This window comes from Eurypyga helias, unplaced genomic scaffold (assembly GCF_000690775.1).
Source record: "Eurypyga helias isolate BGI_N326 unplaced genomic scaffold, ASM69077v1 scaffold4425, whole genome shotgun sequence".
Lineage (NCBI taxonomy): Eukaryota > Metazoa > Chordata > Aves > Eurypygiformes > Eurypygidae > Eurypyga > Eurypyga helias.
Genome location: NW_010250669.1, coordinates 61,748 through 78,566, shown reverse-complemented (window position 1 = coordinate 78,566; position 16,819 = coordinate 61,748). Strand labels below are relative to the sequence as shown.

The window sequence follows — 16,819 nt, the reverse complement described above, 5'->3', positions numbered from 1 at the left end:
CTGGGCGCTGGGGAGGAAGGCGGTAGCGCTTGCGGAGCGCTCCTCCGTTGGCTTCTGTACGGGAAGCAAGCGGCGCTTGGTAGGCGCGCAGGGAGGGTGCGGAGTTAACCGCGTCGGCATCGTTGCAGTGCGGAAAAGATCAGATCATAAGAAGGAGCCACGTTAGAGACGTTTCTCGAGTCCACGGGTAGACCTGTGTGTTTAGGTGACGAGTAAGGCCGGGGTGGCCGAAACCTCTGCCTTCGGCTCCTTTTGAACCTTAGGCGTTGAACGATGCAGCGGTCTTTCTGAGCTGACAGGCAGCGTTTGGAGCCATGTTATAGGAGAATCCTAGCACCGTTTTCAAAATGAACGTGTTTATAATCTCCTTTGTTGGATTGACAGACTCGAAAATGAGCAAATGAGGAAAAAAACCCCAAAAAACCTAAGCGCCTAAAGCGCCTTTCTTCTCTGGCAGCCCTCCAAGACTTAAGATGAGTGGTATCTTAATTTCTTCATTTTACGTAGGCCTTTCCTGTTTCTATTGTGGTGAGTGTTCCAGCCTGTGCAGAATTCCAGCCTAGAAGGCTGGGTTTTGTTCTTTCTGCTCATTGATTTGTCTGGTTTTGAGTTTTTTGGAGGGTTTTTTCACCTTGTTCTCCCTCTCGTTTCCAATATATTTCTCTTTGCTCACTGATTGTGTGCTGGAGGAGGAAAATGAATGTACTTAGGCAGTTGTAGTGGTCTATGAAAGTACATGAAGAGGTGGTTTCTGTCTGTTAAGTTGATCTTACCTGCAGTGCATGTTTGAGAAACATTTTAGAAACACAGCTAAGTAGTCCTTCCGTCTTAAAAAAGGCCCAGTTAAACAAACAAAAATCCCACACAAACCACGCCACCACCCCAAAATGAAAACAACAACGAAAAAAAACCCAACAGAAAACCCCCAAAACTTAAGGTATCCTTTTATCTGTTCAGGAAGAAGCCAGTAAGCTTCCACAGTCAGAAAAAAAAGTGGGGTGCCCTAAATTTTATTGTGAAGTACACTGAGAAAATGCAAAGATATGAATTTGGCATTACAGTCTTCTGTTTCCTTTTTCTATCTCATAAGAATTTCTCTTTGGTACATGCTTGTGGAAGTCTTGGTTTTGTCTTTCAAGCATGTGTGATCTTTTATACTTTCCGAATCATCAGAGCTTCCTACTAACCATGCCAAGTTATGAGAGTTTTTGTGTAAGTTGTAGTTTCTGTTGGAAGAGACTCTTGCAGCAAAGGGAAGAAGTTAGTGTGCAAGATACTGTGTTTATATTTGCCGTGTTCATTCTTAGGTATCAGCAAAATTTGATACATGTTGTTGTTGCATATGAGGGTGAAAACAATCTGGCAAGTGAAATGAAACTTGCAAAGATGATGTAGGCCATAAATGGGTTTTATACAACTTTGCATGTATGTACTTCCCTAAAAACCTTGTATCGAGGTCTAGGTCATTTCAGTTTATGGGAGTTATAGTTCATAGTCTTAGGTAGTGTTCCTTTCTCTGAACCAACCATTGCAGGACACACCTGAAAAAGTTATGGTAATGTAACTGGATCCCAAACTCAACTGACTTGGTGTGGCATAGTTACACTTTTACCTTTCACCAGATAATAGTGGGTGGCAGTGAAACAATAGCTGCTTTTATGGGACATTGGTGGGTATGTCTTATGTTCTTATTTATGGGGGGGGGGTGGTGTTGATGTTATGGGGCAAGTGTCCAAGTTTAGATTCATCAAAACTTCAAAATGGAGAGTTCTGTTTTTTCAAAGTATCAGAGTTCTAAAACATTATTTTTGGTAGTGTTCCTTAGGAGTTGCTGAACAAGACTCTTTTCACTTCTTCTGTTTTTGTAGAGTTTGTGGGATTTTCACTCTTTTGGGTTTTTTTCCTTGAAAGAAATTAAATGGCAACAGAACTTCTTGCTGCCCTTCTGATACAGGGCCACTTAGCAGCATGGTCCTTCATACATGTATTGGTCCTAACTGCAGCTCTGTAGGAGGCTGAAATGGCAGAACTGACCTAGTTCCTTTCTGGAAGAAGTCCCTGTGGAACAACTTGTTGTACGCTGTGAAATGGGAAACAGTTCACATACGTACACACACGTGTGCGTGGGCACGCAGCATCAGTCTGGGGTTGCTGAACTTAAGCAGCATAGAGATGTTTCTTTGCCTTTTCCTATTGCACAACTTGGACATAGGAGAAAGCCCTGGTTATATCAAAGGGCAGTACAGAATCATTTTAGCATAAAGCTACGCAGGGCTACGTTCTTCCCATCAGGTTGTAGGTTGCTGCAGCAAGGAAATGGCATCGACAGTCAAGTTCCGTTACAATTGAATATGTGAAAGAGGAAAGATAGCTTGTGGGGAGAGAATACTGATCTAATACTAGTACCAATAAAAACAGAGTAACTTAAGACTAAAAATGAAAGCACAGTATTTTTTAATATCTTACTCTGAAATGTACAGTTTGCAAGTAATAAATAAAATACTATCAAAGCCAACTGAAAATGGTAGATGCTGCAACCAGTGTTTCTGGTTGTAATACCTGGAGTTTTAATGACAGTACAGACCTCCTTTGAGAGATTCAGCAAGTCCAAATTTGCTTGTTGTGTTAATCTGTGGTGGAGTTTGCATTTTCAGGATATTTCCTGACTGCAGAGAAGTGCTCATATCCTGGGATGTAAATTAATTCCCGTTAGAGTTGCTGTAATCAAATTAATTATATAGTGCCCTAAATTACCCCGACATTCTGTAGATTTCTGAGAAGGTTGGTCAGAATGTGAAATTGTTAACAATCTAAAAAGCTAGCAGAGGTAGAAAATGAAGGGTTTGCATAAAAGACCCAAGTCACAGTTAATTCACTGTCTTGTACTAACCTTAATTTGATTCTTTTTAAGCACTTGCACGTGTATTTTTATTTTCCCTGACCACATCTATTTGTTTGTACTCTTCTCCTACTTTTGTTCTTGCCATTTGACTGTTTACATTTTACAGGAAGCAAAATAGTAGTAAGTACATTCTGTTTCTCTTGGAACAAAAGTAGTACAGATAAAAATGCCTGTCTCCTTGGTATTTTGCCAGCGTTGTGTCCTGTGTGGAGGCCTGTCTTTCTTCTTCATTAACTCAGTTTAGTGTCTGCTTTAAGTATAACAGTAGAGTGGAAAATATCTTCTAGAAGGTTATTTAATGAAGGCAGACTTGTGTGTTCTGGTCTCAAACATAAATAATCCAGTGAAGTATTGGTTTTAGTTATGTTGAGTTTTCCTATCCACGCAAGTAATTTATCTGGCTCTACCATAATGTTGGTGGAAGCAGGTTTTTCTGACAGCCGTGATGCAGAAGACCAATATTTCAGCTTTTAATTGGATGAAATGTTATCTTCAATGTTAAACTCTGTAAGAGATAATGGAAAAAAACCCACACAGAGTGGGTTGGGAAGAAAACCAACATGTAAACCTGAAGTTGTGTAGATAATACGACATGTAGCTATCTTTATAAAGGGGATTTAAACAGTGCAAGATCACGCTGGTGAACCAGTTCTGATGGTTTTCCCCTTTCAGTTCATGAGCTGTAATGCCTGTCTAATTACGGAAATTCTTTCAGCCTGGTTTCTGTGCATGAGCTACTATTCTTTCCTGAAGTTGCTTGCTTGAAAGTGTTTTCAAATGAATTCTGTTAAAGGTCTGTTGTTGTTAAAACTGGCTGAACTTTATTTTTGTTTGCAGTTGCAGTAGAGGAACCTCTTACTGTAGCTGGAGTTTATTCCCATCACATCACTTATTATTAATTACATTGTTACAGTTAGTAGTAGTTATTAGGGCTTAACAGCAGCATTAGGTATTCTAGCATGTGAACACCAAAGAAAATCTAAGATTGGCAAATACAAAATGCATCAAAACTATAAATTTGCTTACACCATTTTTTTTGGGGTGGGGGGGTGCCCCCCTTTCAGTAAAAGTACTCGTTCTTTTGAAAGGTCTTTGGTAATGTTGAGATTTGTGGCGCTAGATTTGTTAATGCTGCAGTCTTTCAGTTACCCTCACCCTTGCACATTTACAGCATGTAATGAGCGAGTTCATGGTGCCTCTGCCTGGTGTCAACTCCATTACAGTCCAAAAAAGTGCCTCAGTGTATCTGTATGGATAGGGCTCATACGTGCTTGAGCTATATGGGAGGAGGAAACAATTGAAGTTTGCAATATATTTGCAAAACTAATATAAAATACTTCACTGCAGGGGTTGGTACTTTTATCTCGTGTGTGTAATTCATTAACATCAGGAATTTGCAGGTTTAAAAGAATAAAAAGGAGAGATTGACTACAGCAGTAGGGAAGAATGTTGGAATAGTGATGTTTATGGTCTATCTGTGATCAAGCTGCCAGCTGACTTTCTAATGCTTTTTAATTGCTCCTTTATGAACAGATTATTCCATAGCTCTGGTGTGGCTAACAAACATTTTAACTGGGAGAGACTGACCCACAGATTTTAGTTTTATATGAGCCAATGTCCTGAGTCATTGTGGTGTTTGTTTGGTTGGCTGTTGCGTGTGTGCGCAGTGGCGCTTGTTTTCTGACCACAGTAAATGGAAGCCTAGACTAAACTGTTTATTTTAGCATAGTGCATTCCTTTGGCTATCAGCAAAAAGACGATGTTGGTGTGTGACAGGAAAGGAGCAATTTTTTTTTTTTTACTATTTTTGAAAGTTGAGGTCATCATGGCTGTGGCTTGCCTAGCTTCTACAAATGTGATGTTATGAACACTTAAAAATAGTAGCTGGATATCTGACACTTCTGGTTAGTATGATAGGGAAAATAAAAGTCAGAATATAGTGTGTCAAAATACTGCGTTTTTTTACAGCAGAGTGCTTTTCTTTCTTTGTTTTTATGTCCACAAACATGCAACCTATTTTAACAGCTCTATAGCTGTAATGACAGGAAAACGGTGTGAAGAATTTACTCGTTTTACAGATTTAGCACAGTATTAGTTTTCTTTAGTAATCTGTCAGTCACTCTAAGAAAACACTAAAGAAATTTTAAATCTTGTGTTTTCCCGATTTACCTTCCTCTAAGCTCTCCTGAGAATACATCCATGTATCTACTGACACCACTGTTGTTTTGCCAAATATTATCTAATAATTTAGTATAATGTTTCAGCTTTGCTGGATCAGAACTCTTCCTCCATCCTGAAAATAAATGTTGGTATTCAGTTTTTGGGGTGAGAATTAAGTACTTTCCAGGTGTGGCTTATGGCCGGAGGAGGGGGGAAAATCCTAATGTTCATATTCTCTCTTGTTTTGCATCCATGTAGTGTCTCTCGTAAGTTTAACCTTTCTAGGTTTTATGTATGTATTTAGCACATGCTGATTGTCGTAGCACATCTGTGTAACATTTCTGGTTTTATTCCCTCATGTCTTTAAAGCTGGAGTGCCTAATGCAGTTAGTAAGAGCTGGAGCTTCTGTAAATGCCAGTACAACACGTTTTGCTCAAACACCAGCCCACATTGCTGCTTTTGGAGGACATCCACAGTGCCTGAATTGGTTGATTCAAGTGGGGGCCAACATAAACAAACAGGTATGGATTCACGCATATTTCGTGTCTGCATATAGTTTTGAAAGGAGTGTCTTGGTACCTTTTTACTACGTGTCTGACCCTTACATTCACATACAGAGACATTATTTTTAACATCAGCTGAAGGCAAAAGACTTAATTATTAGTTACAGACCTTTTTCGTTACAGTAGAGATAGGGCTAATAAATATTCTTTAAGCTACTAGAGGTTTGGAGAGCATTTGTTTTAGGAATTGACATCTTCCTGCATCTCGACCAAAATGGTATGCTGCCCTGGTGTTGGCAGCATTAACAAATACTCTGATATTTTAATGCCTCTTTAGGGGAAAGGAAAAAGCCTAGTGAGGAACATCTTACATATTAAATATCTTAAGAATTGGAAAATTCACCATTATGTATGGAACCATGAGACCTTTGTGGTACTTCATGATTTAGTCATACATCTAACTAGTAAGGTCTGCCATGGTTTATTTTAAGATGCATCTGGTTTCATGCTGTTTTCCTTTTTAGATTATTTCTAAAGATTTTTCTAGTGACATCCTGCAAATAGATCAGACACACGTACTTACTAAAGAATGAATAGGTGGGGTTTTTTTATTTTATTTTTAATAATTTTTCGTTACTTTTGCTGTGAGTATGGCTAAGTATTTATTGGGTAGCAGAGAGTGCATCAATACAGCAAAAATCCTGTAAAGGACTGTTATACTCGGGTGCACTGCCAGAATCAAGTGCTTAAAACTGTCATGCTTTTGGAGAAAATATTTGCAGTACTGAATGGATCTATTATGTAAGCTGGGCATACATAATGTGTGCCTTAGTAACAGTACTCAAAAATATAATTTATCATAGTCTATGAGAGTAATGAATACTACAGCATATGTATTTACTAAAAGCTGTAGCCTAGCACAACATCTGTAAAATGTCTGGTCTGTTAAATCTTGCAGCATACTTAAAATATTAAATGGCCAGGCTGTGTTTTATATGCAGTAGAGTTAAGCTAAGTCTGCTGAAGAACGTGAACATGTGCATTTTTAGTTTGGTTCTTTTTTTTTTTTTTAATCTATGCAAACATAAGAAATGGGGAAGTTTGTGTTGAGTTTTCAGAAAAGAAGGCTGGTGCATTGAGAACAGCTGTGAAACACCAGGAGAATTGTAGAAACAATGAAGGTGACTGGATGCAGAGGCTATAGATCGCATCTTCTCCTTGATACCTGACAAAAGTAACTTATGCAATAAGTTATTGCTGCATAGTGGTAGAATCTTCAGAAGAGAAAATACAAGAGCTATAAATGGATCTGGAGACCAGGTAAGAATGTAAAGAAATGATGATTAGAGAGGAAACATGGCATGCACAGAATAAAGATGTACAAAAATATCTGCTAAATAAGAAGAGAAGAATGAATGAAAATGAATGAATGAGAAGAATGAAAGTTTCCAGCTATGAGGATAAAGAGAAGAACTGACCAGTGAGGTTGAAATGGAGTTGAAGAACAAGCTTGCTCTCCTGGAACGTGACTGGGAGGGGGGAAAATCCCATCTAGTGAGTGAGCTTACAGTGAAGAGGAAAGTAGCAGCTAGCCCCCAAAAGAAGAGTACAGAGAGATTTCTCCATGGGCTGAGGGCAACATGCAGATGACTAAAGGAGAGCAGAAGGCAGTATAATGTGCAGTTTAAAAGTAGACAGGAAACTCAGTCCACCTTAAAGTAAGTCACCAAGACTGGCCAGTGACTTGAGTCTTTATAAATTGACAGTCTGTCACCAGAGCAAATCCAGTGGTCCTACACAGGAGGAAGAGTACTGTAGTTCTCAAGTTTTCAAATGAGACAGTGGTGACAGTATCCTGTGGGCTTCTGAGGGCAGATTTGGGTCTTGGCAGGCAAAGGACACTAATTCAGATAGTACTGAGAGTTGACACTGTGGAAGCCTTGTATGTTGTTAATGGTAGACTCAGGTTACACTTGAATGTAGTAACTTTCTTTTCCCCCCACAAAATATTAGTTAAACGTACAAGGAGAGGTATTTTAGATTTGGTTTGATGATAAGGAAGATAGCTCTGGCTAATTAAAATGGCAGTAAAAACAAACAAAAAAAATCTCTTAAGTACTTAGTTAGGATGCCACTGGTCAGTCACACGGGTTTCACATGCATGAGCACTGAAAGCTAGACAGTGTACCTTGGTGATACCCACAGCAGCAAATTCGTGCCATGGGTATTTTGGGTGTTTCATACATGGCTATGTAAAGCATAGTGTACTCTGCTGTCCCCAGTTCCTTCCAGCTGTTAATTGAATTGCAGTCAAATTCTACTATTCTTGTTTGATTTGAACTGCTTAATAAATGATCTTGGTTCCTTATTTAACTTTCAACTTCAAGCACTTTCAGGTGATCATCTAGGGCTTCCACCCACACTTTAGAGCTTTTGGAGCACTATTTCCTGATGTGTATTTTGTTTATTCCTTCCAGCTCGCTGACTGATGCTGTACTTCAGACATAGTCACTGGCTAATGCTTGTGTGAGGACAAGTGTTCCATGGACACTGGATACAAAACACATGCTGAGAAAGATCTGGGAATACTTGATATTTAAACTAGTAAAACTTTCCTTCCAAACTGACTCCTGGTCATTGGCTACAGACTAACCCATCACCTCTGGAAAAAGAAAAGGATAGCTTCTGAAAAGGAATCCACTCGAGTCTCTCAGTCTTAATGTAAACTTCCGGTACTCAGTAGAATTTGCATGCACGCTTTCTCATATCTGCCCTGAGGTATTGTGGTGTAGCCCATTTTGCCTGCCCTGAAGTTTAGGAAGACTTGAAAATGCATATCTCTGTGCTGGTGACAATTGCCCGGGACATTTCTCAGGCAGCATCAATGAAGGACAGATGCTGAAAACTGCTTGTCCCACCTGTACCTTGCTCCCCAGATAAGTTCTGTGAGTATATCCTGTGATGCCCAGCCCTCTTATATAACTGTGTGTGCTGGCTCTCTTTAATTGATCAGTGGGCAGTTCTTCCCCTCCCCAGGATCATCATAAAAATTGAAAGGAGAATGCTGAAGTGTGAAGCAGTGACCTGCCTGTTTCTACCCGGCAGTGGACTCAAAGTCCTGTTGCTTCTTTTCTTTCTTCAGTGGGCAGTGCCTGCCAGTAGTTCTTAATCATGTGACTCAAGACCTGCACTCATCTACCTGCCTGCTGTAGTTCACTGTAACACTGCATAGTACTTCTTGATTAGAAAACCTATTACTTCATTTAAATGTGTTTTCTCTCTAGGGTCAGCCTATTAAACATTCTGCTGTATGTTGCTTGTGTTGGTTGGCCAAAAGAAGTTTTGTGTGGCCTGTCTTAAAGAGAAGGTATAAGAAATACTGCATCCTTACAGGTGATGCTAACTTACTTTTCATGCAGGCAGTTACTGTCATGTGACAGTGATGGTAGGTAGATTTAGAAGGGTTAGATGACCCATGCTAGCAAGAACTGTAAACATGCCGATATCCGTGGTGGGGAGGGAAAAAACCACTCATTCCCTTGGTATGTTTTGTATTTTAAACAGCAGTTTGGGGTAAATCCAGATAAAAATATTCCATCAGTGCTCATCTGTACTCAAAACCCAGAAGGAGAAACTATTGTGAATTCAAAGCACTTTTAGCAAAGAATGAGTTAAATACTCAGTGTTCTCCAACTGCTGCTTCTTGGCTTCAAAAATGGTAGGTTGCTGGGTCTTAAGAAATCTGAACAGCTTTGGGAAATATGAGCAGCTGATAGAATTTGAGTTAAGGGATGGGATTAGTGTGTATTTATTGTCAGGTAAAATGTCACTTCTGTGTCTCAGTCAGGTATCTGTACTACAGGTGTTTTACAGGTGTGTTGTGGTTCAACCCTGGTAGGCACCCCACATGGGTTGAGGGAGAGAATTGAAAGGGAAAAGTGAGAAAACTAGGTTGAGATAAAGACAGTTTAATAGGTAAAAAAAGAAACAAACCCAAGAAAATAAATTTATGATAACTTTTTTTTTAAACCCCATACCACAACCAGAACAAATCCCACAGTTGTGCTCACCACTAGCCGACTGCTGCACAGCTAGTCCCCAGGCACAGCAGCCCTGGCAGACTACATGCATGGACATGGACACACCTACTGGCACACCCACCCACCCACCCCTGCTTTCCTTATGCAGCGTGATGTCACATGGTATGGGATATGTTCCTCTGATCCCTTTGGGTCAGCTCTCCGAGCTCTGTCACCTCCCAGCTTCTTGTGTATCCCCAGCCCACTCGTAGCTGAAACACTGGTGTATTATTAACACTGCTCTGGTCACAGATCTAAAACAGCCCCATACCAGCTACAATGAAGAAAATTAACTATCCCAGCCAAAACCAGTACACATAGTTGAAAACTTTCAGTGCAAATGTGCATGGGGGCTTTTTGTTTTAAAACAAGATACAGGTAAGTAACTTTTTTTTTTTAAATGACAAGGATGTGATTATAACTGAATCGTATCCAGGAACTTGGAGAACAGAATGGGAAATTGCAACTGGAAGCTACTAAAGCCAACAGAAACTTGGATCCCCAAAAGACAGGGAAAATGGAGTGGACAAAATGGCTTTAGATTGAACTGAAAAAATGATCACTGTGGAAAGAAGCCTGACAGTAAGCAGGGAGTTTGAGAGAAATATTTAATGAGTAGAATAAATGCCTTTTAAGGTTAAGCGGCATAATGAGGAAATGCAAACTGATTAATCAGGCTGAGATAGAGTTACTGAGAATTTGTCAAAGAAGCAAGACTCTTCAGCCACAGAAATAAAAAAAAAAATAAGGAAGGAAGCTAGATACTTGCTCAGTCAGATGAAATGGGAGTCAAAGCTTATGACCCCAAGCTAGAGAAGGCTGCCTTTCCCTTGAGGAGCACAACTATCCTGTTGCAAAGGCAGTAGCAGAGAGATGTTTAAAAAAAAAAAGTGCCTTTGTCATCAGGGGCACTGTATACAAAATGCTTCCGTTCCACAGAGGCAAACAAACTTGTGTTATCTTGAATGCTAAATTAATAAAACTTAATTGGTCTAAATTAATAAAACTTTAATTGCAATGCGGCTTCTGGATTGTGAGATGTGTTTGGGCTGTTAGTGCGCTGTTACATCAGAAGGGTGAATGGGACCCTGAAAAGGTCTGCTCTGCATATGGAAGGCCAGTACAAGTTATTGATGTTCCTCTTCCTAGAATATTGTTACAGAAGGGATGATATTGAACTGAACACGTCTGGGAACTGTTGACATTAAGAAGGATTATTAGGCATTATCAAGGATAATCAGGAATTTGTGGAGCCTCTCAAAGTAACTTGGTTTGCTTCATGTAGACAAAAAAGAGGCAGGGCAGAGACGTCTTAAGCATGAAAATGTGCTAGCAATTTAGACCCTGAGCTGTTCTCGGATGCTTCTTGGAAAAACCTCTGTTGTATTGCTTTTTCTGTTTGGTGGCATCCATTCGAATTGTTAAAACAGAATTGTTCTGAGGCTCATAGACTAATTTCCTCTGTACACATGATTTTGGATGTGTTGAAAAAGGAGTGAACTTGAGGGCCATTTTTCAGTGGGAGATACTTTTTTCTTTCTTTCCTTTCAGTCTAGCTCATAACCCGGAGAGAATTTCTTTTTTGTAAAGCTACGAGACTATTTCAGAAACTATTTCAGTGCAAATAGATTTCATCCCATAGGAGACCTTGAAAAGAAGATGACATTAGAGATGTCTGAAACTTAGGTGCTGTAATTAAAAGAAATGCTATAAAAATCTAAAGCTGTGTGTTCTGTCATTCTCCTAAGCATTTTCTCAATTGCTTTGCTTTAGAGAAGAGAGACATGCTTTTCTGGGCCCGTGATTGAAAGAAGCCCTTCTCAAGACATGTATTCTCTTGTGAGATCCTGACCTTTTCTGGCTGTTGGTGACAGGGTTGCTTGGTGCTGTGGGCTTAGCTTATTCTTGTAATGCAGTGGTGAGGAGTCCTTTTGCAAAGGTCTCTTCATCATAGATCTTACTGTGGGCAACATGCTAGATTTATGGGGCTAATAAAGACTTGGAGCGAGTCCAGAGAAGGCCACGAAGATGCTCAGAGGGCTGGAGCACCTCTGCTATGGGGACAGGCTGAGAGAGTTGGGCTTGTTCAGCCTGGAGAAGAGAAGACTCTAGGGAGACCTTATAGCACCTTCCAGTGCCTGAAGGGGCTACAAGGAAGCTGGGGGGGGACTTTTTACAAGGGTCTGTAGTGACAGGACAAGGGGGAATGGGGTTAAATTGAAAGTGGGGAGGGTTAGATTAGATATCAGGAAGAAGTTCTTTCCGGAGAGGGTGATGAGGCACTGGAACAGGTTGCCCAGAGAAGCTGTGGATGGCCCATCCCTGGAAGTGTTCAAGGCCAGGCTGGATGAGGCTTTGAGCAACCTGGTCTAGTGGAAGGGGTCCCTGCCCATGGCAGGGGGGGTGGAACTAGATGGGCCTTAAGGTCCCTTCCAACCCAAACCATCCCATGATTCCATCTTCATCATATGCATGGCTAGTTGAGCTAACTCTCCCTAAACTGAGCTTTATATTGAGCTATTATCTCTTAAGTTGGGGTTGGGACCGTAAATACTAATGCTGAACAAAAGAGGCAAAGGTCATTTATTTTATATACTTTTACCCCTAACAGAGGGGAGGGGGAGACAATAACAAAATGATGAATCGAAGACAGTTTCCATGATGGGAAAATGTTTTGTGCTGTGAAGAAAATCTTCCTGGATAAATTATTGCCAAATGAATTTCTCTGTGTGATAGTTAATAAAATTGTGTCCTTTGTGAAACATGTGTTGTCCTGTAACTTCAGTAAAAGTTAGAAAGAGGAGAAGTTATATAGACTTCATTGGAAAGCAGTATTCTATTCATCGGCTGCGGGCAGCCATTTTGGAAGAAGGCCTGTATCGCTCTTCCCAAGTCACTGAGGCGTTTTCTGTTCTTTTCTCTCTACAAGCTTTGTGTCAGCCATTTTCCTTCGTTTATAAGGAGGCAGACTTTGATACCATTATTCTTCCCCGCTGGGGGTGCTAGGTGGTTCACTGTGTGGCTGAAGATATGTCTGAAGCACTGGTAGACTGGCGTACCCTTAGTGAATTTGTAACTCTTTTAGAAGATATTTTAACATTAAATAAAATTGGGACTACATAACACGTAATCCAAAATTCATCTTCAAGTTATATTTACATGGTCTAAAAGACGTGATTAGATTTCTCGGAAGCTTGGCAGACAATTTAAAACACTCGTTACCTTCTATCAAGATGGTAGCATGATCATTTTTTGAATATATTCCAATAGAGCTAAAGCGTAACCAATAGTGTAGGGTAAGGTGTGAACACCGTTGTGTATGAAAGCTGGCGAGCAGGTAACGGTGTACTACTTTTTTAATAGCTAGCGTCGATATTTTAATCAAAGGAATAGGGAAGCAAAAATGAGGCACGTACAGTTATTTAATATCAACGGAGCTGGCAAGTGAAGTCTGTCAGAAATCTGGAGAGAAAGAAAGGATGGGGAAGAAAAATTGCAATGCATTGGAAGCATTGGGGACTGTGATAACTAAATCATGTAACAAACCAGTAACTGAACGTTTAGTTGCTACTTCAAGGCTGTATTTGTTACAGATTCTTCTCCGTGGTTATTAATACCACAAAAAGTTCTTCCCGGAGAGGGTGGTGAAGCACTGGAACAGGTTTCCCAGAGCTGTGGATGCCCCATCCCTGGAAGTGTTCAAGGCCAGGCTGGATGAGGCTTTGAGCAACCTGGTCTAGTGGAAGGTGTCCCTGCCCATGGCAGGGGGGTTGGAACTAGATGGTCTTTAAGGTCCCTTCCAACCCAAACCAGTCTGTGATTCTATGAATACTGACAGTTAATTGGAATTACTGAATTTCACCTGCAGCCTGTAGATCATGATACATGGAGATTACCTGCTGCTTGCCAGTTGTATTTGCAAACTTGTTGCAGATTCTCCCTGTTACCTGTGAAGATGGTTTGTAGAGAGGAGTTTCCTGAAAAGCAGTATGCTACTCCCAGTATGTTTGCATGTAATGTGGAAAGATGAAACGATTGGATGTGCTGGTTAACAGTAATGGACTGCAGACGGATAAAGATAGTCAGAAAAGCAAAGTGTATAGAACATGAGTCGATGTGTATGTCTCGGGAGAGATCTGGCCTGTCCCGTGAGCTCTGGGCATACTTGTATTACAGTAGAGGTATGCATACACCTGCTCCTCACCTGGTGAGTATTTATGGTGCAGTACAGCACTCTGTAAGCGTGTCAGCAAGATCTGAAAGCACTATAGTCCTACAGATTTGGCCATGCTGCTTCTGCATTCAAGATGGCTTGCCCATTCCAACGTAGTGGGAAACAAAAGTGCTAGGAAATAACGCTGTTACAGAAACTTGTTACGGAGGTATATGTTGTGAGTTTTTTAAACGAGTTTTGCTGAATATGACTGCTGGTTGTTACTGGATAAGGCTTACCTTGTGAGTTAGCTGCCCTTAGCATTATTTCTTGCTAAATACCTAATGTACATGACAGCCTACTGCAAACTTTAAAATAACAATGAAGTAAGTACCTGTTGCATTTGCTAGCTAATAAATGCTGCTTTTATTTATCTGCTTTCTTAATTAAAGTGAGTAATGTAAAAGTAAGACTTTAATTTTTCGAAAGATTACGCTTGACAAAATGTAGTTTGTCTTTACAGGATTATGTTGGTGAAACTCCTATTCATAAAGCAGCACGGTCTGGTAGTATGGATTCCATAAGTGCCCTTGTGGCTCATGGTGCGCAAATAGAGTAAGTGAGGTATTTTTTTTGTTGTTGTTTGTTGTTGTGTGTTTAGCTAACTAACTTAGACCAGTCAACGTAGATACTAATGTCAGAACGAAAAGTCAGAACAGCAGACACCTGATTAAAAGACAGCTAGACGTGTTCAACTGTAATGAGGCCTAAGATGGCTTGCATGTCTAGCAATGAAGTTTATTTTACCTAAGTGATACCAGTGTGCTACGTTATTATTGCATTTATATTTGATATATTAAAATATTTATCATGTTTCTGTCAGAGATGACCCCAAATTGTACACTTTATCTAGTTATTTTTACAACAAACTTACACCTTGCACTGGTGAATAATTATAGAAAACAATGCAAAAAACAACATAATGTGCAAAATAGCATCTCACACATTCTTCACAGTTAGCTTAATACTGTTTGTTAGTATATTGTGTATTTGCCCTGTTAACTTTTTTCTTTAAAGGTTTATGTACTGCAAAAACAATCAGAAAATCTCACAAACTTTTGCAACTTACAGCATGGACAAAATGGATGCAGTTTTCACCTAGAAATGTTGAGTATAAGCTCTATGGCTTATAATAATGTAAATACTTTAGCAATTTGTTTTAATTAGAACTAGCCTTACTATTTTGAAATGGTGATTCGTTACTGTATTTTAACCTGCAATATGAAATTTTTTAAGTTGTAAGTGAAATAAGAATCATGTAGTTAATTTCTTGTTTTACCCTTTGGTTTCCATCTTACTGTTTTTGTAATGCTACCCTGATGAATCTACCATAAAATTTTAACTCTTTCAGTGATATCATAGGGTATTTAGGAAATATAGTACCTATTAAGTTAATAATAATGAACAGATTGCTTTATATTGTTTGCTTCATGGAAAAATGACACTGAAATAGCTCTGCACAGTTGTCTTGGTCAGTTATTGACAAGTTCATTAAATCAGTCTTAAATTTATAAATTCCCATTTTGCATTCACTTTCAGATATCTTAAGGTAAACTTGGATTTAAATTTACTGTGGAATCGAGCAAACCTTAATTATCATCATCAATTAGTCTGTAATCTTGTGATTTTTTACGAAGTATCCAATCTAAAGAGAAGTTGTGGAACTGTATAAACAGAGTGAAATGAGTGAGTTAATAGTGTGATGTAAACAAGAGGACATGTTACATCCATAGGACTTTGAAAATAAGTAGCTGAGTAACTGAGCCTGGAGATGTGGCTGCAGCCTTTTGCTTTTTAAGCATCATGTTTGCAAGCCATAGGCAAAACATTTCTGTAAATCTTGGAGTGTGGTATCTGCCTTTGACCAAAGATAGTTGCAATGGTACCTTAGGTTTATAGCAGTTATAGTGAACAGGAAATAATTTGAATTCTCAGTTTTATAACTCCGAATTCCATCTGTGTTTCAGAAGGATAGACTTGTCACGAGTTATTCTGTATGTAATAAAATATCAGAACCTATCCAGGAAATGGTAAAACCAGGGATGCAAATTCAGTAGGCTGGTGGAGAGACCTGTGTTTAGTCATTTAGAGGCTTGGCCCTGTCACCTGAGCGCGCCAGCTACTGACTGATTGGGGTGAGGATTTTTTCCCCATAGAATCTAGTGTCTAGGCTCAGCATGTTAAATTAGGCCAAATCCAGGTGCGTTTTTAAAAGCGATTAATTTTGGGTTCTCTGGATTTGAAAATTGGCCTCTCATCTCTAATGATTATGTTGATTTCCTGATTTGTGTAACATCTTGAAAACGTAGATGTTCTTCAAGTTTTGACTCCTTTATTTTATGGCCTCAGTCAGAAGAAAAGGAGTGAGGTTTTACCCATATATTTGAATTCTAATTTTTACATATTAATTGAAATTATAATTGACTATATATGACCAAGGCAAGAATTTTATTAAATACAGAACTAAGCAATAACTAGAACTGAAGTGCTGATCTGTATTGATGGTGAATGTGGCCTCTTTTTTGTGGGGATTAGATATTCTAATCTATTTTTTTCTTTATTTCTTCATAGTTAGAGTATCAAAATCTAGCTACATGAAGATGCAGAGAATGTCCCTTGTGACTGCAAATATTCAGATACGCTGTTTATACCTGATACTTTATACATCAACTATTGCACCATCCCTAGTTTTTTGTAGAAACTATAACAGGGATGTTAAGATTTTATTATTACATGAGTGCTAGTAATCAGCAGTGTAATTGCAAGAAATGTATTTTTTAATTAATGAGTGATGATTGAAACAGTGCTGTTACACTCGTCCAAGTTACTTCATTTTAGTCTTTGATATCGTTGTTTACCATATTTCTTTTATTCATTCCTTTGGTTATATGGAAGCCAAAGAATATTGACAATAGTCCAGTAAGGATAAAAGTAAGAATTTTAGTTTTAATAAAATTGCCT

At 39.2% G+C, this 16,819-nt stretch overlaps 1 protein-coding gene across 1 annotated transcript in view; it reads left to right on the top strand.

Moving 5' to 3' along the window:
• Positions 1–5,419: 5,419 nt before the first annotated feature.
• The window catches only part of ANKRD10 (ankyrin repeat domain 10), a 31,601-nt gene continuing 20,201 nt past the window's right edge, over positions 5,420–16,819 (top strand). The window contains exons 1-2 of the mRNA XM_010151743.1: positions 5,420–5,584; positions 14,322–14,413. Of these exons, the coding sequence (XP_010150045.1) occupies positions 5,420–5,584; positions 14,322–14,413 (257 nt within the window). The remainder of the gene's footprint in view (positions 5,585–14,321; positions 14,414–16,819) is intronic.